The sequence below is a fragment of the Gorilla gorilla genome, chromosome 8, assembly GCF_029281585.2.
Source record: "Gorilla gorilla gorilla isolate KB3781 chromosome 8, NHGRI_mGorGor1-v2.1_pri, whole genome shotgun sequence".
Taxonomy (NCBI): domain Eukaryota; kingdom Metazoa; phylum Chordata; class Mammalia; order Primates; family Hominidae; genus Gorilla; species Gorilla gorilla.
Window position 1 is genome coordinate 101555595 of NC_073232.2, and position 25585 is coordinate 101581179.

The 25585-nt window shown below is 40.6% G+C and overlaps 1 protein-coding gene across 3 annotated transcripts in view; it reads right to left on the minus strand.

Moving 5' to 3' along the window:
• Positions 1-25585, minus strand: part of LIPA (lipase A, lysosomal acid type) — a 38638-nt gene that overhangs the window by 11799 nt on the left and 1254 nt on the right. For all 3 annotated transcript variants that reach the window (XM_004049759.5, XM_055353821.2, XM_019034559.4), the window contains exons 2-5: positions 22349-22460; positions 20506-20623; positions 2850-3048; positions 1542-1651 (exon numbers count right to left, since the gene is read on the minus strand). In XM_004049759.5, the coding sequence (XP_004049807.2) occupies positions 1542-1651; positions 2850-3048; positions 20506-20623; positions 22349-22459 (538 nt within the window). In that variant the 5' untranslated portion in view covers position 22460. The remainder of the gene's footprint in view (positions 1-1541; positions 1652-2849; positions 3049-20505; positions 20624-22348; positions 22461-25585) is intronic.

Here is a 25585-nt window from a genome sequence, read left to right on the forward strand (position 1 = left end):
GCAGGAGCCAAAACACTTGACATGGGGCACTCTGAACTTCCGTGTGCCCTAACACTGAATTTGGTTAAACTAGTAAATCAAGCATTTGTTAATGCTTGTTCCAAATCTCAACCTAGATAAGCACTGGAAGAAATCCAGTCTGGGAGAATCAGAAAATCTTCCCAGTTCCTTTTACAATGTAAATAACAGACTATTTCCAAGAGCCTCACCCCATCACCTTTATCCCCCCCATGCCCCTCCCCCAAAGAACAATTTACAGACACCACGTTGAAATAAACCACCAATGATTTCAAAGGAACTCACACATTTAGAATCCCCTAGCTTTAAAATATATTTTAACCCTTGATATGGTTTGGGTGTGTTCCCACCCAAATCTCATCTTTAATTGTAGTTCCCATAATTCCCATGTGTTGTGGGAGGGACCTGGTGGGAGATAATTGAATCATGGAGGCGGTTTCTCCCATACTGTTCTTGTGGTAGTGAGTAAGTCTCATGAGATTTGATGGTTTTATAAGGGGAAACTCCCTCACTTGGCTCTCACTCTCTCTTGTCTGCCACCATGTAAGACGTTCCTTGCTCTTCTGTCATTATTGTAAGGCCTCCCTAGCTCACAATCCATTAAACTGTGAGTCCATTAAACCTCTTTTTCTTTATAAATTGCCCAGTCTCGGGTATGTCTTTAGTAGTGGCATGAAAACGAATTAATACAACCCTCTCTGACGTCTTGCCACCTGGCCCCAGAATGTCACTTTAGGAAGCAGTGGGGCAAAGGTCCCAAGCAGGCAAGTCATGAAAGAAGAAATATAAATGAAGAAAAATGCCTAACTCCATTTTTTTTCTGGCAATATAACTACATGTTTTGAGACCCTTCAAAACATTCATACCTTTCATATAGTAAGGCTCCTTCTAGGAATATATTGTAAGGAAAACATGTGACGGGAACACTAAGGTGTTAGTCATAGTAAACATTAAAAGGGAGAATTAAATAAATTATAGGACAGGTTCCTAGCCCCTAATTACAAAAACTCTTGCTGACTAGAATTATGGGCAATTTTTATTTTCTTTAATTTTGCTAAATCTTATGTTCTTCTATTTTTCTACAGTGAACATGCATTACTTATATAATCAGCATAAATTAAAATGCATATAACTTTTCAAAATTTTTTGTAAACCAAATGTACCTGTAGTTAGTTATATTCCACTTAACTTCAGAAGGCAGTATATTTTCTTGTTTTCTTTATGTAAGTCTCTGAACTTAGAAACTACTTGTTTTCTACCCTCTCACATCCCTATCTTGCTTTATCTAGGAAAACATGTAATATATTGTGGCTTACATTAATTTCTTCAATTTCAACCATATACATGAATTTTCACAGAAGACTAAATGTTACCAACATTCCTTATCCTATTCGTTATTTCTGTTTGGCATTTAAAAATAAATGGAATTTGAACTAACATCTTTTTATATTTCACTTTTAAGAAAAGTACAAACTCTGTAATGAAGAATTTATATCAACTTCTGATCTTATTTACATACATACCTATAGTGGTGCCTTGAGAATGACCCACATAATACACTTGTTCTTGGCCAGTTTTATTCAGAATGAAGTTAATGGAAGCTGGTAGGTCATATTTTGCCATCTCATCATAACTGTAATCCAAGAAAGGAACTCTTTCATTGAAATAGTACATAAAATAGAATAGCACACACATACTGAGTATGCAGTTTGATGAGTTATCACAAACTAAACACAGCTGGGAAAACCAGCAGTGAGTCCAGGAAACAACACCAGCAGGACTGCAGAAGCCCCCTGGGGCTCTCTTCCAGTTGTGTCTCCCAAAAGTAACTATTGTCCTCATTTTTCACACCAGAAATTAGTTTCGCCTGTTTTTAAATATTTCTGTAAGTAGAATTATACAATGTGTATTCTCCTGTATCTGGCTTAATCCATTTTTTGCTGCATATAATTGTAAGTTGTTCATTCTTACTCTACTATATAAATATACAACACTTTATCCATTCACTGCTGACATGCATTTGGGTAGTTTCCTGTTTTCCGTTGTTACAAATAGTGTGACAATAAACCAATTCTTGTATATGCCTTTTGTTAAAAGCTCTCATTCTTGTGTTTCATGTCCTTAGAGGTGCCTCTGGTTTTAAAAATGGGAAGCAAGCCCGGAGGCTGCTATAGTGCTGCTGACTTTCTCTAATACCTGGTACCAAAACATAGACCAAAACGCAAGTGTGCGTATGGGTATATGCATGCACATGTTGCCACTGGCAGGAGAAGAGCCAGCCCCTAGCAAGTTCATACAAGGTGCCAGGTTCTGTGGAGGCCCCTTCTCTGCATCCTCTCCTTTAAGCCCCCAGTGACCTTATGAGGTAGGTGTTTATTATGCTCCATTTTACAAATAAGGAAACCAAGACACAGGAGGCTTATGTAAGATGTCCAATGTCATACAGCAATTAACTGGTGGAGCCAGAAGGAAGAGGGAGGAAAGGATAATTTCTGGAAAGAAGAAAAGTGAACACCTGGATTACATATTTATGGAGAAAGGAGGAAAGTTATGGAATAACATTTACCCAGCAGCACCCACACCACCAGAAATGCCAAAATAACTTAAGAATTCCTAACTAAATGTAAATCTTAATGTAATCATTTACTTATAATTTACCTTACTGCTAGTCATTAAATTCCTAGCAACATTTAAAACCTTTCAAAAGACACTAACTTCCCCTCTCATACAACTTCAGAGTTACCACCTATCTGCCTCTTCTGCTGGAAGCCTGTTGTCTGCTTTAAGAGTACTAAGGAAATACATCCATGCCATTATCAATTCAAATATACCTGAAAGCCCAGAATTCATCCTGAGAAACTGAGAGTGTCTTATGTTTCCGAGACCAGGTATTTCCTCTGCTGTTGCCCATCCACACGTCAAAACCAGCATCAGCAAGAATGAAGCCCAGGCTGCTGTTGGCAAGGTTTGTGACCCAGTTACTAGAATCTGCCAGCAAGCCATGTTGCAGGAAGACAACTGGTTTGGGACCTGAAAAACATTCACTGTTTAGGAGGCAGTAGCACCAAGCTTCAAAACAAATATGATATCTTGCTAAATAGAACATTCGTAAAAGATCCATAAGCAAATAATGAACTAGAAATAAATTGAAAGATTGACATAGTGATGTACTCACATATAATGTTAGTAAAGAATTTTTTTAAAACAGCACTGGCAAGGTATCAGTGAAACTGGACCATTTTTTGCATGTCCGCTAACAAAACACACTTATGTAAGCAGCAAAAACAAAAATCAATATATTTTTAAGAAATTATAAAATGTTTTTACAATTTTCTTTCTTATAAAATGTTTTTACAATTTGCTTTCGTAATAGCATTTCTCACAATAATTCCTAACAAAATAAACCAAAGGAAAACAAAAGATCACACATAATGAGACATCACTATACACGTATCAGAATGAGCAACATCCAAAAACGCTGAAAACACCAACTGCTGAAGAGGATGTGGAGGAATAGGAACTCTCATTCATTGCTGGTGGAAATGCAAACTGGTAGCACCACATTGGAAAAGTTTGGCAGTTTCTTGCAAAACTAAACATACTCTTACCACATAATCCAGCAATCACATTCCTTGGTATTTTACCCAAAGGAGTTAAAAACTTACATCTACACAAAAACCTGCATACAGATGTCTATAGTAGTTTTACTCATAATTGCCAAAATTTAGAAGCAACCAAGATGTGCTCCAGTAAATGAATGCGTAACTAAACTGTGCTACATCCAGACAATGGAGTATTACTCAGCCCTAAAAGGAAATGAGCTATCAAGCCATGAAAAGATGTAGAGGAACCTTAAATACATATTACTAAGATCTGTAAAGGCTGCATTCTATATGACATGCTGGAAAAGACAAAACTATAGAGAGAGTAAAAAAGATCCTGGTTGCCAGGGGTTAGGAGGGAGGAAGGAATTCATAGACAGAGCAAAGAGGATTTTTTAGGGCAGTAAGACTACTCTGTATGATACTATAGAGGTAGATACATGCCATCATACATTTGTCCAAAACTATAGAATATACAACATCAAGAGTGAACTGTAATGGCCGGGTGTGGTGGTTCATGCCTGCAATCCCAGCACTTTGGGAGGCTGAGGCGAGTGGATCACTTGAGGTCAGTAGTTCGAGACTAGCCTGGCCAACATGGCGAAACCCTGTCTCTACTAAAAATACAAAAAAGGTAGCTGGGTGTGGTGCCCCACACCTGTAATCCCAGCTATTCAGGAAGCTGAGGCAGGAGAATTGCTTCAACCCGGGAGGCAGAGGTTGCAGTGAGCCGAGATTGCACTGCTGCACTCCAGCCTAGGGGACAGAGGGAGACTCAGTCTCAAAAAAAAAAAAAAAAAAAAAAAAGGAACCCTAATGTAAACTATGGACTTTGTGTGAATGTAGGTTCATCAGCTGTAACAATTACAATTCCACTCTGTGAGGGATGTTCATAACAGGGGAGTGTGGGGGCAGAGGGTGTATGGGAAATCTCTGTACCTTCCACTCAATTTTGCTATGAACTTAAAACTGCTTTAAAAAATAAAATTTAATAAAAATTTTTATAGCTGAATAAAAGTTAAATAGATAAAAAGGCTCACACACACAAATTCATAAATATATATGTCTGTGTCTGCCTGTGAGAATTTATTTTCTACTCACCTGTACCTGAGACAGTGATATAGCAGAAAAAACAAAGATGTGGGAGCCAAAGAAACCTGACCTCAAGCTGCTTACCTAATGCTGAGACCATTCAGTTATTCACGAAACAAGCCTTTATTGAGTACCAGCTATGTGCCAGGCATTCTTCTCAGCACTGAGAACACAGCAGAGAACAAAAACAAGAGGAAAAAAAGTACCTCCATGGAGCTGACATTATACTGACCATGAGTTTTATCCACTTATTTGATTGATTGACTGATTGAGATAGGGTGTTGCTCTGTGACCCAGGATGGAGTGCAGTGGCGTGATCTCTGCTCACAGCAACCTCCACCTTCTGGGCTCAAGTGATCCTTCCATCTCAACCTCCTGAGTAGTTGGGATTTCAGGCATGCACCACCACACCCAGCTAATTTTTGTGTTTTTTGTAGAGACAGTGTTTCACCATGTTCCCAGGCTGGTCTCAAACTCCTGGACTCAAGCGATCTGCCCACCTCGGCTTCCCAAAGTGCGGGGTTTACAGGTGTGAGCCACCACGCCCAGCCTGATCATGAGTTTTAGACAGCTCAAACAAACCTAGGCTCAACTCTGTCCTCTCCAAGTTCTAACGTGACACCTTGGGGAAACATCTCCTAAAATTAATATAATTCCCTGAAGAGTCGAAATGATAATACACATTTTATAGGACACAGTGAGATATGAGATATTATATGAAAAGTAGGTAGCAAAGAGTCTGACACACAGTAAGAGTTCACTGTATATCAACTCATACTATTAAGTTGCTTAACTAGTCTGCGTCTCAGTTCCAAAAATAATTGTTAAGAGGAATAAGTAAGGTAAGTATCCAGTATAGTGACTGACACACGGGTCACAGTGAACAAATGAGAGCTTTCTTTGCCCTCTGCTCATTCTTTATAATAGTGAAAAACTGGAAATAAGCTAATTGTCAAGTGGTCAAATAATTCATTGAAATCCACTTGGCATAATAATTATCCATCAACCATGACAAGGACAGTGACAGCATAGAAAAGCTTATAACATACCTTGCAAAGGAAAAAAAAGCAAAATACAAAATTATAGACTACTCTAAATTACAGCTATGCAAAATTAATGTACACCAAAGAGGAGTGTAAAATACCAAGGAAAAATGAGAAGAATGATTTGTCCAGATGATAAGACTATAAGTGAATTGACAAATGTTCATTTCTGCTAATGTCCTAATATAGATTTGATAACTAGCAAATTGTTTTTAAATGACAGTTCTGCTGCAAGGTAGCTTCCGTAGACAACTCCGGAAGGCACTGCTCACATACATGAAAATATACATGGTACTTCCTGGAGTTGTACAACCTGGGGGTGCTGTACCCTTGTGTTGTTAAAATAGCAGGACCCCAGGCCAAGAGTATAAAATGATTCCTATAACTTTTATTTTTTTTTTAAGAGAGAAAAGGTCTCATTCTATCACCTAGACTGGAGTGCAGTGGCATGACTGCTCACTGCAGCCTCAAACTCCTGGACTCAAGTGATCCTCCCACCTCAGGCCCCTGAAGAACTGGGATTACAGGTGTGTACCACAACATCCAGCCAATTTTTTAAAAAACTTTTCATAGAGATGAGGTCTTACTATGTTGCCCAGGCTGGTCTCAAACTCCTGGCCTCAAATGATTCTCTTGCCTTGGCCTCTCAAAGTGCGGGGATTACAGAAGTGAAACATCATGTATGGCTGCTGTGATTTTCTAATCACAAAATAGAAATGCCAGGGCCATGCAGGTGAATTTCTACCCATGGGGAGAAAATAGAAAGCAAATAGGACAAGATTAGGGCTGCTTTATGTGCTCATCTTTGCCTTCAAAGGTTCATTTTAATGCAATATTAACAAGACTAAATTTACTACGAAAAATGTAAGTGGAAGGCATTGTGGTAGATACAGTGTCTTATGCACAGGCTTCTTGGCTTCAATGAAGAAGATGATAATCCAGCTGGGAAAATATGAAAATTGATCATTAAAAATCCAAAATTATAAACTGCAGTGTAAGTGACAATTATAATTACCAAAATTAATTTATCATTAAATTATAGTTGAAAAATGTGTAACTACAGGCACTACCATCATCTCATGGTAACTGTACGTGAGAATGGTGACCAGGCGCCGTATGATGCAGTGGCTCTGCTGTACTGATGGTGCCCAACACTTTCTAGAAAGAGGGGCTTTCCTGCTCATGTCACAGCTCTTTAGGTATGTTGAGGCACTTTTCACCCACCAGGAGTGATCGGGAGCTAGGCCATGAGTAAGGCGACTTGAGTTTGAAAGGCCAGGAACGGGCTGCTCCCACAGGTCAGGTCATTTCCAACAAAAACGACTGCAATCTTCTTCCCTCAGGATGGAGAGTCAGAGTGAGGCAAGAGGAAGGCTCGGTAGGTGGCCTAATTCCTTGGCACTTGTTCCAATCTGTGCCTCTGTAGTTAACATGGAAAACACGGGACTGCCTAGTCTACGCCTCAGGGGAGAGTGTCCAGAGAAAGGCAGCAATGGTTTGAAACCAGAGAGGGCCCTGGGGCAAGGATAATTGAGAGAGGAGGAGGAGGGTGATATGTGGCAGCCAGGCCAGGACAGAGGCTGGAAGGGGAGATGTTGGCCAGCACATGGGACCAGGACTCAGCTCCCCACCTTCTCTCGATGGAGAATGTTTAAAATTTCCCTAAAGTCTCTGTACTTCCCTCTGTAACCTCCAGAGCTTTGAATGGGGAAATGTGGAAGTTGACAAGTTGAAGATATATCAGGAAACGTCTTTAAACATCCCCAATAAATAACTCCTGGATTCCCAAGGGCAATGAGGAGCTGCTGCAGTTTTCCTGGGAGGTGAGTGTGAAGAAAGGAATGGCATGTGGACAGCTGGAGCATGTGCTACCCAGGAGACCATGCCTAAGGTGGCTGTGCAGCTTCTAAGAACATCGGTAAATACCCTTGTTCCACCCAGACCGAATTCACACCTGCACAACGCTTTTCTCAGGGAATTACTTTATCCTTTGAAGGAGGCTTCTAGAGAATAAGTCAAAGACACTATTTTTCTAATTGTCCTTTTTTGTTTGTTAGGGTTCTTCCATCCCCTACTTCAAGCTGAATACAAAAGCTCAATGAACAACAGGCACAAAAGATGCACCAGATGGGAAGGAAACAGTGAATCTATTCTTTACAAGCTAAATGTTTTCAAATCTGGAGAATCAGGGCCAAGCACTGCAAAGGGTACTGCAGACCACACTGTTTTCTCATGGGAAATGCTGGCAGATGAGGAAAAGGGCTGATGAAGAAAGGTAAACATCTGACAAATGGCATGGCTTTAGAGCAATGGAGGCCACTCAGCTGTGTCCTCCACATTCAGGTGAAAAGTTTTTAATGGAAATCTGCTGTATCTTAAGCAGTGCACTAGAAGGTAAAATATCAAGAAGTGATTTGAAAACATACATTACGTTTCGTGCAAACCTTTAGTGGTGCCTACTGAGTACCAGCCACTGCTATTAGGTTGTTGCAAAAGTCATTGTGGTTTTTGCCCTTAAAAAGCAATGGCAGGCCGGGCACGGTGGCTCACGCCTGTAATCCCAGCATTGTGGGAGGCTGAGGTGGGTGGATCACCTGAGGTCAAGAGTTTGAGGCCAGCCCGGCCAGCATGGTGAAACCCTCGTGGTGGGTGCCTGTAATCCCAGTTACTCAGGAGGCTGAGGTGGGTGGATCACCTGAGGTCAAGAGTTTGAGGCCAGCCTGGCCAGCATGGTGAAACCCTCGTGGTGGGTGCCTGTAATCCCAGTTACTCAGGAGGCTGAGGCAGGAGAATTGTTTGAACCCAAGAGGTAGAAGTTGTGGTCAGCCAAGATCGCACCACTGGACTCTAGCCTGGGTGACAGAGAGGGATTCCATTTACCCCCACCACCCACAAAATAAAAAAGCAATGGCAAAAACCACAATTACTTTTGCCCCAGACTAATAGATGCTAGGAATGCAAAGATGGGTAACCCACACTCCCTCCCACAGGGAGCTCCATCCTCGAGGGAGACAGACACACGATGACTGTCCAACCCAGCAAGAAGAAGGCTAGAACACCACTCAGGAAGGCCCAGAAGAAGGAGAAAGTTACTTGGCCAGTGGGACAAACATTTGACCTGGATTCTAAGTAAGAGACAGATGTTTCCACAAAGGGTTCTGGAGAAAACATAGGAGCAAGATGAATAGAGAGCTGACACTGCACCCAGGCCTTGGCCAGATGGGACCAGTGCGCACATGAAAGCCTCCCTGCCTGATTCTGATGCGCAGCCAGGCTGGGGAACCACTAGGAAAAGTCCAGTGCCTCGTCTGACCTGCGGACACAGGGAATAGGAAAGACTTCATGGGGTGCACATCTTTCCAGGCTGGGCCAGTTTCCTTTCATCCCAGAACAAAAAAGTCTCTTCTGAGGAGGGAGATGCAGAGGATATAACTTACTGAACTTCTAGAGATGGCAGTTCCATTAGGCAAGACGGATCCTCAGCAAAGAAAATAGTATCGAATCCTCGGGTGAAAAACCTTTAAAAATGGCTTCCAAACCTCTTGCCCCTTCCCTCTGGCATTGGGTGAATACAAAAGGGAATGGAAAAGACTGGATGCTGGAAGCAGGCCCAGCCAACTGTTGCCAGCTTCTCTCACCTGCTCCCACCAGGGGGAAGAAAGGAAGGTACAATGTGGTTCTTTCCCATCCCACCACCAAAGAAGGATTTAAGGATTTACTGGCAAAGGATGTTTCTCTCTGGGAAGGTAAAACCTATTGCTGTTCACATCTTCCAGTGAACTATTTCAGATTTCACTTCACCTTGCTGAGAACAGCTGATTGAAATGATAGCTAGCGCCGATTGCACGCTTGTATGCTGTAGGTACTGTACTGAAAATCCTTTGAAGTTGGCACTACTGCCATTTAACAGAACAGGGAATTGTGGTAAAGAAGTCAAGTAACTTGCCCAAGGCTGAACGAGAGCTAGGAAGCGGGAGGGTTGGAGTCTAACCAGGTGTGTCTGACACCACAGGCCATGCTTTTCAGTGCTTTGCTAGGGAAAGAAGGTTAACAAGAGAGAAGTCTCTAGAACACATTGAGGCCTTCCGGCTGAAGACAGGAAGCTATTTTTGAAAGGATGTGGACAAAGTGCTTGAAGAAAGTAATCTCTAGTAGATGGAGGGGATAGGGAATGAAAGGAGGGGCACCCACTCAGCCTCGCCTGGTCAGGCAGCTCCTCCAAGGCCCAGCCTGCTCAAGGCACTCAGGGACCCTGAAGCCCTGTTTGTCTGAGTGACAAACCAGCATGACAGGTCAAGGGCTGCCTTCCCCAGCTAGGCCCTACGGGTGGCTCTGGGAGTTCTGTGCAAATGCAACTTGAAGAAAAAGAAGCCTCTAGGAGGGCTGGGGATTAAGGGAAAAGACTAAAGGACCATTTCTCAGCCTGGAGATGGCAAGTGATTTCATTATGGCCCTAAATAGGACAAAGCTGACAAAGAAGCAGCCCAGTGGCAGTCCACCACAATGCTGCCTTCCCAGTGTGGGTGGAAGCCAGGAGGCGATTACTCAAGCTCCGAAACTGAATGTGCTGAGCCCACAGTCCCGCAGGAGGAAGATGACCGGGTAGGTGGGGAAGTTCCTCCTGCCTCCCAAGGCACTGGCCTTCTCTGCCAGGATGCTGAGTCCGGACAGGACTCCGTCACCCTCCAAAACACACGTGAGAAATCAGCTGAGGGCCAGGGCAGAACCAAAACAGAGAACAAGGAGGAGGTCAGACACCAGTGCGTTAGCATGAAGCAGACCTCAGTTCTTACTGGCTACAAAACTTTGTAGGATTTGCTCAATTCTCTCTGAAGTATAGGTGTCCTTTTCTAAAGTGAGAATGACGAAGTAGTTAATACATAGTAAAGCTGAATAAATAATGGTCCCTGATAGTAACAATAATAAATCTATACAGTTGGTCCTTAAACAACACAGGTTTGAACTGCACAGGTCCACTCATACATGGATTTTTTTTCAATAAACATTGAAAAATTTGTTGGAGATTTGCAACAATTTGAGAAAAACTAACAGACCAACTCTGTAGTCTAGAAATAATAAAAAGTTACTAAAAGGTTAGGTATGTCATGAACGCATAAAATATATTTAGATATTGGCCTTTTTTTATTTATTACCATAAATATACACAAAGTATAAAAAGTTAACATTTTCAAAACTTAGACACACACTTACAGACCAAACATGGTGCCATTGACAGTTAAGAGAAATGTAAACAAATGTAAAGATGTGGTATTAAATCATAACTACATAAAATTAACTAGAGTATATTGTGTACTACTGTAATAATTTTGTAGCCGCCTCCTGTTGCTCAAGTATTGTAAATATCTGCTTAAATTTCCCATGACACTAATCATCTCCACGTGAGCAGTTTCTCCAGTAAATTGCACACTGCAGTAAAAAGTGATCTCTTGCAGTTCTCGTATGTTTTTCATCGTGTTTAGCGCGATATCATAAACTTTGAATAACACCATTGGACCCATACAAAGAACTAATAGTGATCTGGGAGTGCTCCCAAAAAGCAGAGAAAAGTCCAGACAAGAAAAAGTTGAATTGCTTGATATGTGTCATAGATTGAGGTCTGCAGCTTCAATTATCTTCATTTCAAGATAAATGACACATAAAGATGATTGTTAAAATAAAAGGGAAAGAAAATTTGTGAAGCCATTTGTCATTGCAGCTATGACAGCAAGTGCCAAAACCTTGCACTTTTTCTGAAATACCTTTTATCTCATATTGAAAATGCAGCTTTTATGTGGGTGCAGGATTGCTCTAATATGATTCTAGACTCTAATATTCAAGATAAAGCAAGAATAGATTCTAGACTCTAAGATTCAAGAAAAAGCAAAGTCATTGTATGACAACTTAAAGAAAAAAGAAGGTGAAGAATCTAAAGTTGGAGAATTTAATGCCAATAAAAGATGCTTTGATAATTTTACATAGAGGTTTGGCTTTTAAAATGCCAATATAGACCAGGCACGGTGGCTTATGTTTGTAATCCCAGCATTTTGGGAGGCCAAAGTGGGAGGACCTCTTGAGGCCAGGAGTTCAAAACCAGTCTGAAAAACACAGTGAGATCCCCATCTCTATCAAAAATTGTTTTAAAAATTAGCCGAGTATGGTTGGCACATGTCTGTAGTCCTAGCTACTTAGAAGGCTGAGGTGAGAAGACTGGTTGAGCCAAGGAGTTTGAGGTTACAGTGAGCTATAATGGTGCCACTGTACTCCCGCTTGGTGACAGAGCAAGATGCTGTCTCTAAAAAACCAAAACTTAATTAATTTTAAGAATTAAAAATTTTAAAAACTTTAAAAATATGTCAAGATAACAGAAGAAGCAGCTCCTGCCAACCAAGAGGCTGCATATAAATTCCTAGAGGAAAATGTATCTGCCTGAACAGGTTTTTAATGCAGATGAAAGTGTTCCATTCTAACAAAAAAAAATATATATATATATCCCACAAAGGACATTTATTAGTAAGGAAGAGAAACAAGCACCAGGATTTAAGGCAAGAAGGGATAGGCTAACTCTACTGTTCTGTGCAAATGCAGTAGGGTTGATGGTCTGGTCTGCCGTTACCTATAAATCTGCTAATCCCTGAGCCTTAAAGGGAAAATATAGACATCAGCTGTCAGTCTTTTGGCTGTACAATAAGAAGTACTGGACAATGAGAACTATTTTTCCAGACTGGTTCCATTGATGCTTTTTTCCTGAAGTCAGGAAGTACTTTGCCAGTAAGGGACTGCCTTTCAAAGTTCTTTTGATATAGGACAATGCCTCTGGCCACGCAGAACCCCATGAATTCAATACCAAAGGCATCGAAGTGGTCTACTTGCCCCCAAACACATCTTTAATTCAGTCTCTAAATCAGGAGGTCATAAGGACCTTTAAGGCTCATTACACACATACACTATGGAAAGGATTGAATTGGAAGAGAATCCCAACAGAGAGAACATCATGAAGGTCTGGAAGAATTACACCCACTGAAGATGCCATTGTTGTTACAGAAAAAGCTGTGAAAGTCATCAAGCCTGAAACAATAAATTCCTGCTGGAGAAAAGTGTATCCAGATGTTGTGCATGACTTCACAGTATCCATATCCATGACTTAGCCAATCAAGGAAATCAAGAAAAAGATTGTGGATACGGCAAAAAGGTGGAGGGTGGGAGCAGGTAAAGAGTTTCAAGATATGCATCTTAAATAAAGTCAAGAGCTAACAGACACACCAGAGGAATTAACAGAAGATGATTTGATGGAGACGAGTGCTTCTAAAACAGCACCAGACGATGGGAAAGAAGACATGGGAGACGCAGTGCTAGAAAACAAACTGATATTAGACAATTCAGGAGAAGGGTGGCAAGTGCAATTATTCAAGACTTCCTTTACAACACTGACGCTTCTATGACACAGGCACTGAAACTAAAGCAAATGATGGAAGAATTGCTATTCTATAGAAACATTTCTAGGGAAATGAAAAAAGGACAGAAATTACAATGTATTTTCATAAAGTTACCCTGAATGTGCCCACTTCTCCTGTCTCCCCTTCCACTTCCTCCCCCTCTTCCACCTCTGCTACTCCTACAACAGCAAGACCAACTCCTCCTCTTCCTCCTCTTCCTTAGCCTGTTCCAACATAAGAATGAAGACCTTTATAATGATCCGCTTCCACTTAATGAATAGTAAATACATTTTCTTTTCCTTATGATTTCCTTATAACATTTTCTTTTCTCTAGCTTACTTATTGTATATATGGAATATATACATATATATTCCATAAGTATATATATTCCATAAGTATATATATGGAATATATACTTATTGTATATATGGAATATAATACATATAACATACAAAATATTTGGCTATGTACGTTACAGGTAAGCCCTCTGGTCAACAGTAGGCTATTAGTTAAATTTTGGGGAACGCAAAAGTTATATGCAGTTTTCAATAACTCTGGGGGACAGCACCCCTAACCCCCATGTTGTTAAAGAGTTAACTGTAAATGTAATAAAATACCATTAGAACATAACCACTATGAAGAAGGATAGAGTGAAATGGCATTCTTTGGCCCAGGTAATATAATCATAGTAACAGCAAGCGCATACTAAGTGTTGACAATGTGTCAGGCACCATGCTAAGCACTTAAGCACTTTACACGCATTATCTCAGATAAGTCACCTAACAGCTCTCTGAGTTGCTGTAGTAGGCACAAGCAGGACATCTAGCAGATGCAGGACATCTAAGTCAGATACTTTCCACTTTCCACAGTGTGACTTTATCAGGGACATCATAGCTGTTCTCTAGCCTGAGAAGAGGGCCAAGTGGGCAGAGACAGTCACGGGCTGTGTGACTCCTGTCTTCACTACCCACCAGCTGCTTTATCTTGGGCAAGTTAATTAACCCCTATAAACCTTGGTTTCCTCATCTGTAAAACAGGAGGTAATAGGAGTTCTTACACCCTAGAATTGTATGAGAGTTCACCTGATGATTCAGACAGGGCACAGCGCTTGGCCTGTCCACAGGACGCATTCAGGGAGTCATGTGGCCTTTGCCACTGTGCAGTCCACTGCACTCACACTTCACTGTCACGCTGCTGGGGAGCAGGTGACGTGCAGGAGTGAACACAACAAGAGCACCCTGCATCACAGAGCAGGGAAGAAAACCGTTCCATGCCTCAGAATGCTGTTTTCCCCAAAACCAGCAATAATCACTCTGACCACCAGGCAACACGAAGGCAGTAATGTGGTCTGTCTTGTTCACTGCAGAACGTTCCAGGACATTATCATAATTAGAGTTTTCCATGCACCCAGGATGGTGCTGGGCCATTTACATCATTCTTCCTCCTTTGGGGCCTCTGAGGCTTAGAGAGACTAAATCATTTGCCCTAGGACTCACAATTAGTATATGATGCAGCTGGGAATCAAACCCAGGTCATGTGACAAATGTGCCCATCATCTCCATGCCAAATTGCCTGTCTTCCCTGCCCCTCTCTGCCACCACGGCCAGTCCTCAGACAGCTTTGCAGCACAGCAACTTGAGTTCCAGAGCTTCACAGTTGAGCGAATTTTGGGAAATTATCCAGCTCTCATCCAAAATTCTCCCTCAACAGAAGGAGCAGAGGGTCCACAGAAGAAAGCACCTGCAGGGGACACAGGGCTAGAAATGACACAGTGCTTGTCACCTGACCCCCAGACATAGTTCTATGACATTTCTTACTTTTCTTACTTCTGTCCATTGTAAACAAAGGCATCTTCCTCCTGTCCATACAGTTTAGAATACATCCCTGTCATGGAGGGCTTAATCCTGAAGAAGTCAATATCAGAGACCATCAAATCCATGTTGACATTTCAAAATTAAAAACAGAGGCTGGGCACCATGGTTCATGCCTGTTATCCCAGCCCTTTGGGAGGCTGAGGGAGGATCATTTGAAGCTGTAGTAAGCTATGATTGTACCACTGCATTCTAGCCTGGGAGACACGGTGAGACTTTAAAAATATTTATGTATTTATTCATTAATATTTTAAATAAATAAATGTTGTAAAAGAAATTGTATCACCTGCACTTACTATACTGCATATATTTCACAGGCCTTATCAAATTTTCACAACAGCCTACGAAGTAGCCAGTATTATTCTTCCTGTTTAATAATTGAATAAGTCAAAACTTCGAGAGGTAAAGAAAATTGCCAAGGTCACACAGCTAGTTAAATAGTAGAGCCAGAACTTACACCCATGACTGGTGGCTCTTCACATGCTCAGCTTAATCATGAGGCAATACAGCTTCAAGTTTTACCCACCACAGGAAGCATTTAAGTTGTGTTCACGGACTCCTAGGAGCCCAGGAGTAGGAAATCCTTAATGCAGTGTGGCCTTGAGCACGGGACACTATTAAATTGCAATGTCACAGGAGGGCTGCAGGAGCATGCTTGGGTAGACTGCAGCCTGGAGCTAAAGCAATTTACCAAGTAAAGAGAATCAGAAAAGTCTTCATCCCTGCAGAGTCTGGTGGGGATGACAGAGGTCACACACATCATCACCTACATAATAATATATTGTTTATTGTCTTAATTGCGATGGAGAAAAACACAGAGGACTATAAGAATATGTAGCCAGGGGCCTGACCTGGTGTGAGAGGCTGAGGAAATCCTCCCTGAAGATGTGAAAATTAGGTTGAGAACAGAGGACAGGTCAGAGCGGTTAACCAGGAGGAAGAGGAGGGAAGGGGACAGGGCAGAGCACTATCTTCCTTTCCACTTGGCTTTCTGCTCTGATCCCAACCTGGGTCTATGAGATAAGCTGTACAGCTGACCTCACTTATGCTGCTCCATTAGGCAAAGGTTCTGAATGCAATCCCCTACCCAATGTGCCATCAGAGTGCTACATGAGCCTGAGCTCAGCCCAAGTCACCAAGCTCAGGCATTGATTAATGAACCCATGTCTGTTCGGCACCACCAGGGGTGAGGAATTACATCCCAGACTACCAAGGCCTATGTGTAGCCCGTTAGAGCACTGCAGTGATTCAAAAAATAGTTTCTTTAGAAGTGAAGGATTTTTCTATAAGGAAAGAAAAATCTAGAAATCAACCAGAATTCTAAAATAAACAATCAAAGCAAAATACAAGCTGATAGTCTCCTTCTAAAGACTTAACTCACAAGCCATGCTGTGAATTTTCAGCTATGACTCTAATAGCTCAATGGACAACCCCTGGGGAATCTTTGCTGAGGCCACAGTTGAAAAGCCTGTTTCTGCACACTGAAGGCAGTCATTCCAGGCTTTCACAGTCTAGAGCGCCACTTCACCCACTCGGCAATCAGATGCATAACTTTCAGATACAAATGTGCCACTCTTGGTGTGTGTATATATATATAAAATATATATTGTGCCTATCATGGGATCAACTTGGTTAATATTTATTATGTAAGGCCACATTCTCCAGTTCAAAGATCACTGAATCTGTAGTCAGACAGGTCAGGACATGACCCTCCGACCTGAGACAAATTCATTTCCCTATTTGAACCTGGCTGTCTTATCCAACAAAATGAGGATGTTAGTCTAGAACACAGGTTGCCAAAACCAAGAATTCTACCTTGGAATCCACCAGTGAAGTGTGTTAAAAAAAACAAAAATCCCTAGCCCAGGCAGGAATCTGAGATCCCTCCAGTGCTAACTCCCCATGACTTTCTGAAATAAGGCTGAGCAGATGAAAACAGAGCCACTTCCCTATGAAGTGTAATTTCTGAATTTCAATTCCCTTCAGGAGCAAAGCATTGCTCAACACTTCCTAAGAAGTTTGCTTAATGGTGGGAAACAGCATGCACATACTGCACGAGTAGCCAAGGGCTACTACTGTGCAGAATGGAGGTGAAAGGTACAAATACCAGCTGGACAGAATATTTAAGGAACAGTGTGTATCTTCATTTCTGAGACCCCTAAAGACTGCTGAATGGCAATTTCACATCATTATAGCTGGGCTTTAAGAAACTTAATCCTGCAAAACCACATAGGATGAATGAGAACGGGAAGCCTGGCAGAGAAAAGAGCAGTTAGGTAAAGCTTTTAAGCAAACATGAGCAGAGAAGCCATGTGGCCAAGCCCTGTGTTCATAAAAAAAACCTGATCTCCAAGTGAGGCTACACAGTCAGTCAAAGAGGTCCATGGCAACAGGACTGAAAGATGCTCACCATTCAGCTGTAGACTCAGGTTCCACAAGGAATGTGGTACCAAAAAATGAATAATGTTTTAATATATTTTGTAATTACTTGTAAATAGTATGAATGTATAGCAGTATTTTGTGTGTATTAAAAGCATTAATTTCTTAAACTATATAAGCAAACTGAATTTCCATAATCCTGTCTTGAAATTCTTTCTTTCTGTTAGTATACGAGCAGCCTTGAAAATGGAAATGGCTCAAGACTCTCTCAGCTGCTGAGCTTATTTCAGGCGCCCAGTTAAGTGGTAACAAGAGCCTAATGTAGGCTGGTGGTCAGGGAAACAGAAGAAAAAGATGAACTGAAGCAATTTAACGTGGGTGGCCTAGAGAGGACCCGTGGTCAAGAATGATTCTGCAGATTCCAGGCTAGGTCATTAGGAGGATGCTGGTGCTATTAATAATAGAGGAGGAAGTCAGGAGGGGAAGTGGGATGCATGAGAAGAGGACGCGTTTCACTTTGGGTGTGAAAGGTCTTCTCCATTCTTTTTATCTATTTGCCTTTAAACACCGGAAATAACACCAGTGGCAACAACCTTGCTCTTGAATAGGAGTGAAGGACAGTAAAGAGCCTCTGTCCATGCTCTGTTTTAGAATGTGGAAATGCAAACCATCAGGAAAGCGCCTATGCAGTTCTTAGGAAAATCACAGTTCCTTTAGAGAACTGAGTTGTTCACCATAGACTTCCTTGAAGACTCCCCACTGAGGTTAGCTCATAGCAGGTATGACATACACATCAGTGATCCCCTACAGGGAGGGCCTCTCAGAATAGAGAAAGAACATGAGGACCAAATGCTATGAACAGATTTAGCTTAGAGTAAATACTTTCAGTCTATATTCCCCCATTCTAAAGACCTAGACTCTCCATTCTCCCAATCCCCAACCCTCTTGCCAAAAATAAAATAAAGTATATATAATATATCTCACAGAGGTTAAAAAAAAAAAAAGAAAAAACAAAGCACACAAGAAGTCAGGGGCAGACCCACGTGTAGCACCAAGGTCCCCTAAGTCTCCTTTCTATTACCTGGGAGCATATCAAGACTCATGCTCACTTTCTTCATATTCCAGGGCACTGCACCTTCCCCTGCAAGAGTGTGATACACACAGGTAGGGCATGTGACTCTGTTTTAACCACTGTATGGAGAGAGAAGTCTGAAGCTGGATATAGGAGGAGAGCTCTCAGCAAGTTTTACTGAGATTCTTACCATCGTTTAACAGTGATTCATGTTACTAATTAATCAACTATAATTTTAAGAAAAATAATACAAAGCATTTTTCTTTATACAGTGTCTGAAATCAGTATACAGGGGTTATTCTTTGGGGGAAAAAAAAGGAAGGAAACCAAGATCATATGCTCGCTCTAGCATAAAATATATGTTTTGAGTGTTTTGAGCATAGGAAAAACTAAAAGCTCTCACTATAACTCATCACTCATTTTATAACATATTTATAAAAAGGAAGCTTAATGGCATATATCTGTAAACCATAAAAATCTCAAGAGTTAGAAATCAAATTTCAAAAAAACTGGTTGTCATGGCCACCTAAACATTATTAAACTCTTATTACAGCTAGAACACATGGAAGAAAAAAGTTAAACTAGGATAAATTAAGAAAAAGCAAAGCAAATAATAATACAATGCTCACATTAACACAAAGGGTGTTTAAGTTTGTTTTGAATAACAATTTGGGCAGGATTTGAGGCAAAGGTGGCTCTTTTGCCCGTATAACACTTAAATTGAAGAATAAATAGCTATCTAACTACCTTAATCTAAACCTTAATTTCCCCAAGAAAAGTCTCCAGAAACAAAAAAATGTTAGAGAATAAGCTACATCTTACTTGAACCTGGGAGGCGGAGGTTGCAGTGAGCCAAGATTGCACCATTGCATTCCAGCCTGGGCAACAAGACCGAAAATCCGTCTCAAGAAAATAAATAAATAAGCTACATCTGGAGAGATAATTGAATAAAGATTAGATCCTTCTTCTGATAACTGCTTAATAATTTCAATCAGTCTGTCTAGAAATTCCTTTATCTGCACTGGAAACTGCAGTTTTGCTTGAGTTATAAAATGAGAGAGAGAAAAAAGATATACATATATATGTATATATATACTTTTTAAGCCAAAGCTACAAGAACTTTCATATATTCATAGTGATAGTAATTATCAGGACACGTGCACATGAAAATCAGCTTGGCAATATATATCAAAATCACAAATGCATATAGCCTGTGATCCAAAAATTCTATTTCTGGACATGTATCATGTAAATAAACTTGCACACACAAAAGCTTATTTACAGCAGAAATATTTGTTAACAGAAGACTGAAATAGCACAAATATGCATTAATAGGACACTTGGTAAATAAATAATGATACAGTCATATAGTGAAATATCATGCACTTCTGGAAGATGTGCTTTATGTATTGTATGGAAAGATCTCCAAGATATTAAGTAAAAAATTCAAAGAACAAAATAGTGCCATCTTTTGCATTAAAATGGAGGCAAGGGAAAAATAAGAATCTGTGTGTGTATTTGTTTCTAATGAGATTTTAGGAAATAAAAAGATTTTAAAATGAAGTTATTTTAAAAAGATACACAAAAAAGCAGGAAGTAGGGAGTGAGAGAGAAGGGAGGCATTTCACTGTATGTCTTCTAATTCTCTGATTTTTAGATTATGTGAATTCAAAAAAATTAAATAATTTTTAAATAGCAAAAGCCATCTATTTAATGCTCAAAACATTTCATTAAATACGCTTCCTTAAAAAAACAAAGCCTCAGAGATTTTAGCATATCCTCAAATGAATCTGGCCTTTGAACAAAAAATTAGATGACTCTTGTCCTTACTTCTTTAAAAGAAAATTATTTTTCTTTGCCTTGCAAACCTCAACACAGTTAGTGCTTTCGTCTAAAAATAATCCCATTTCAATGTTTTTAAGTTAAATCTGAACTTGGTTACTAACACAAAACCCAGACGAATTCTGGTTTTTACTTTTAAGAGCCTTCCCATACCTTTGTCAGAATGGTTCTTCCTCCCATGAGGAATTCGGTTAAGGCACAGAATATATCCATCTTCTGTCTCAACTAGGTATTCCTCACTAGGGAATCCCCAGTAAGAGATAATTTCACTCTGTAGAGAAAAAGGACGATGGAAATTGGGTGGACAGAATCTGAAACAGTCTCCCACATTAACAGGCAAAGGAGCAGATAAACTATGTTCTCCAGGCTTTAAGAAAGCATTTGTCATTGAAATTTTAGTCTGCTAAATCTAGTAGCCAACTTCCCATCAGAAGAGTAAATCCTCCCTTGTTTCACGCTTGTGTTCCACCTACAGGTGTCTGGTTAAACTTCAGTTTCATCATTCTAGCATGTTTTATACCAAATTTGCCTAACTTTACCACATCTTGGGCCTCTTTGTTTCCATCCTGCCTACCGGGCACAAATAAATGCTGATTTCTTTCTTTTCTAAACATCCCAGCTAGAACTGTCAATGTACAAAACACTTTCTTTGTTTTGAGAGATCCCCTGCCGGCCAATAAAGTATAAAAAATATTAACTTGTTTTTATCAATGGACTAAAATAATTACATAGAATATCAAGGTGGGATGGAAGAAAAGTTGAACAAAATAGGGAATTATGGTCACATTCACTTCTCTATAAGGAAGGATTCATGGGACAATTGTTAATCAGGAGCTCAGTGGGATATGGATAATTCAATTATCCAGGGGATTTAATGTAAATAAGTGCACATACCCTCTCTACCATAAGTACTTGAAAGAATTTAATTTTACCATTCTTATTTAAAAAATTATTTTAAAAGTTGGAAAAATTGGGAGGCAAAAGAAAAGCTTTGAACTGAGAAGTAAAACTTAACTTTAAGACCCTGTTATCAGGTCATACTCTCCTGGCTCACTGTGAATTTCTCTCCAAGTCCCTAAGCTTGCCTGATTCTTCAGCTGGGTCACGGCAACATCTATTTTAAAGTTGCTGTTTGCTTTAATAATTTGTACTTTACTGATATTTTGTGCCTAAATGAGGTATTTCCAGATTTTATTGTTTACTTACGATTAATAACTTTCAGATGTTTTAATTAGTCGAGTGGTTATTTTTGCATATTTTTTCTAACAAAATTTTGCTCAGATACTTTGACTTCTGTATAGAAATATGTTCCCTGGACATTCTTAATCACAACCTTTGTTCAATGTATTCTAAAACCAGCTCTCAATAGCGGTAATGTTCTTGCAAAGTTTAAATACTTTTTTATAGTTTAAACAAACAGTGAGACTTAAAAACGAAATGAATAAAAAATCATAATTTATCTTATTAAGAAGTATATATAACATTAAACTGAGGTTTGTTAGCTACATATTACCTGGTGAGAAAAGCCTAGCAAACTGAATCTAAGATTCAGAGAAATTGGGCTGGGCACGGTGGCTCACGCCTGTAATCCCAGGACTTTGGGAGGCTGAGGTGGACAGATCACCTGAGCTCAGGAGTTCAAGACCACCCTGGGCAACATGGTGAAACCCTGTATCTACTAAACACAAAAAAAATTAGCCAGGCATGGTGGCGCGTGCCTGTAGTCCCAGCTACTTGGGAGGCTGAGGCTCGAGAATCGCTTGAGCCCCTGAGGCGGAGGTCACAATGAGCCGAGATCGCACCACTGCACTCCAGCCTGGGCGGGCAGGTGACAGAGTAAGACTGCCTCAAAAAAAAAAAAAAAAAAAAATTCAGAGAAATTGAAAAGCAAAGGAGTTATAAAGAGATGAATGTATGGGTATGGCTTCATGTAGCTCACATAACTGGATCGGGGAAATAGATGCATTTTAAAAGTACATAACTGTGAGAAACTTACCACATTCATGTTTGTTTCAGGATCCACAGCTGTCAGTTTCCCTCCAGACCCCTCAGAATGCACGGTCCAGAGAACCAAACAGACCACCAACCCCAAGAACCGCATTTTCATTCTGTATAATAAAACAGTCTATTATTATTTGCTTGAATTTTACTACACAAAAATATTCTGGTAAATTAATGCTCCCACAAAAAGTTCTGAACCAGATTTAGGGCAAGTAAAAGGTGAAAGGAAAATATGAAACAAATGACTCCAGCCATATCTGAAAGGAGAATAAGGAATTTTTAAATTTTATTTTTATTTATTTATTTATTTATTTATTTATTTATTTATTTATTTATGTTGAGATGGAGTCTTGCTCTGTCACCCAGGCTGGAGTGCAGTGGTGCAATCTCAGCTCACTGCAACCTCTGCCTCCTGGTTCAAGCAATTCTTCTGCCTCAGCCTCCCGAGTAGCTGGGACAACAGGCACGCACCACCACGACTGGCTAATTTTTGTATTTTTGTAGAGATGGGGTTTCAACATATTGGCCAGGCTGGTCTCGAACTCCTGGCTTCGTGATTCGCCCACCTCGGCCTCTCCAAGTGCTGGGATTACAGGCGTGAGCCACTGCGCCTGCCCAGGAATTTTTTTTTTTTTTCGGAGTCTCGCTCTGTTGCCCAGGCTGGAGTGCAGTGGCACAATCTCGGCTCACCACAACCTCTGCCTCCCAGGTTCAAGCAGTTCTGCCTCAGCCTCCAGAGTAGCTGGGACTACAGGTGCAGGCCACCATGCCCGGCTAATTTTTGTACTTTTAGTAGAGACGGGGTTTCACTATATTGGCAAGGCTGGTCTCAGATGACTTCGCGACCTGCCCGCCTCCGCCTCCCAAAGGAATTATTATTATTTTATTTTATTTATTTATTTATTTATTTATTTATTTATTTATTTATTTATTTATTTTGAGGCTGAGTCTCGCTCTGTTGCCCAGGCTGGAGTGCAGTGGCGCAATCTTGGCTCACTGCAAGCTCCGCCTCCCAGGTTCAGGCCATTCTCCTGCCTCAGACTCCCAGGTAGCTGGGACTACAGGCGCCCGCCACCACGCCTGGCAAATTTTTTTGTATTTTTTTTTTTTTTTTAGTAGAGACGGGGTTTCACTGTGTTAGCCAGGATGGTCTCGATCTCCTGACCTCGTGATCCGCCCGCCTCGGCCTCCCAAAGTGCTGGGATGACAGGCGTGAGCCACCGCGCCCGGCCCAAAGGAATTACTTTTAACTAAGAAACCTCCCACCCACCACCTCCAGTTAATATATGACCTTTGGAGTCCAGCATACCCATTCACCTCCTAACCCCAAAGTTAAAAACAAATTGGTCGTGGAGAAATAACAAAAGGCAAGACTTAGAAGAGGATAGTTTGAGAAAAAGAAAGAGACACAAAATTTCTGAGCTTGCTTATTTCCCACCTCTTGCCTTCCACCTATGATTTAGACATGTTTAAGTTCAGCCACTATTAGCTCTTCCTCCTACTTATCTAACCACTTCTGTTCTTGCCCCAAATTATACGTCAGCATTTAAATTTGTCATTCATGAGAAAAAAGTGAAATGAAAGAAAATAGAGCTTTCAAAAGAAACAGAAAGGAAAAATTTGACCCGTCTCTCTCCTTCTGAAATTCTCTAACCATCAAATCAACAAAGACCATCTTGGTTTCTGGCAGTGATGACTCAAAATCACAGCAAAGACCTTGAGGATGCTGAAGGCAAAGTTAAATGCCTCTCCTGAGAACACGCAAGTGGTCAGAGAAAAACCTAGGACTAGATCCCAGAACTTCTACATTTTTAAAAAATAAATAGAATCACTTAAAAAGATGCAGGCATGTATGCCCATACAAAGACTTGTACATAAATGTTTATAGCAGCTTTGGGTGTAATAGACAAAAACTGGAAAAACCCAAATGCTTTAAAATGGATGACTGGATAAATTATGGTATATACCTACTACTCAGCTATAAAAGGGAAGGAACACAAAAAAATATAGATTAATCTCAAAATAATTATGCCAAAAGAAGCCAGATCAAAATAAGGAAAAAAAAAGTACTGTCTGATCCCATTCATATAAAAGTCCACAAAATGCAGTCTAATCTATATTCACAGAAAGCAGATCAGTGGTTTCCTGGAGAGAAGGGGCAGTAAGAAAGGATCACAAAGGGGTATGCACAAATAATATTTTGGAGGTGATGTACAGGTTCATAATATTGAATGTACTGATGGTTTCACAGGTGTGTACACATGCAAAAACTTATACAATTGTACAATTGAAATATGCCATGCTATTGTATGTCAATAATACTCCAATACAGCTGTTTGTTTTTAGTTTTGTGTTTAAACTGAATATTCCACAAGTCTTAAGAAATTGATTCTCAGGAGATTGCAAAAGTGAACTGACTCCCTTCTGTTGATGGAATTCCTCCTGGAATTATTTTTTTCCAAGAAGTAGTGAACTCTGAAATTCTTTTTTCTTTTTCTTTTCTTTTTCTTTTTTTTTTCTTTTTTTTTTTTTTGAGACAGTCTTGCTCTGTCCCCCAGGCTGGAGTACAGTGGCGAGATCTCGGCTCACTGCAAGCTCCACCTCCTGGGTTCAGGCCATTCTCCCGCCTCAGCCTCCCAAGTAGCTGGGACTACAGGCGCCCACCACCACGCCTGGCTAATTTTGTTTTTGTATTTTTAGTAGAAACAGGGTTTCACCGTGTTAGCCAGGATGTCTCGATCTCCTGACCTCGTGATCCGCCGGCCTCGGCCTCCAAAAGTGCTAGGATTACAGGCGTGAGCCACCGCGCCCGGCCGTGAACTCTGAAATTCTAAACAGGAGCAAACGTTATCCCCTTCAGTGTGCATTGGCAAAGCAAGGCCACTGCTTCTACTTACAACTTTGTACTTCTTCATGATAGGAAGGATTGTACAGCCCCAGGCTATTTTTTATCATAAATGCAACCTCCCAAAAGTCTATTATCACTAGAGAATAAGGAGTAAATTGAAAGGGAAAAAATTAAAGGAATTACCACAATTGAAAACAGAGTAGCATCTGCAGGAGCTGCTTTCATTCAGCGGTTTTCCTACAGAACCTGTATCAACTGCCCAGAGGAAGGTCCATGAGAGTAACAGCTAAAGCTACTCAGCTGAAAATCTCACCCAGTTAAGTTTTCCTTCCAACACAACACTACATACTTAGTATGTTTTTCTCAACATACTAAGCCAAGCAA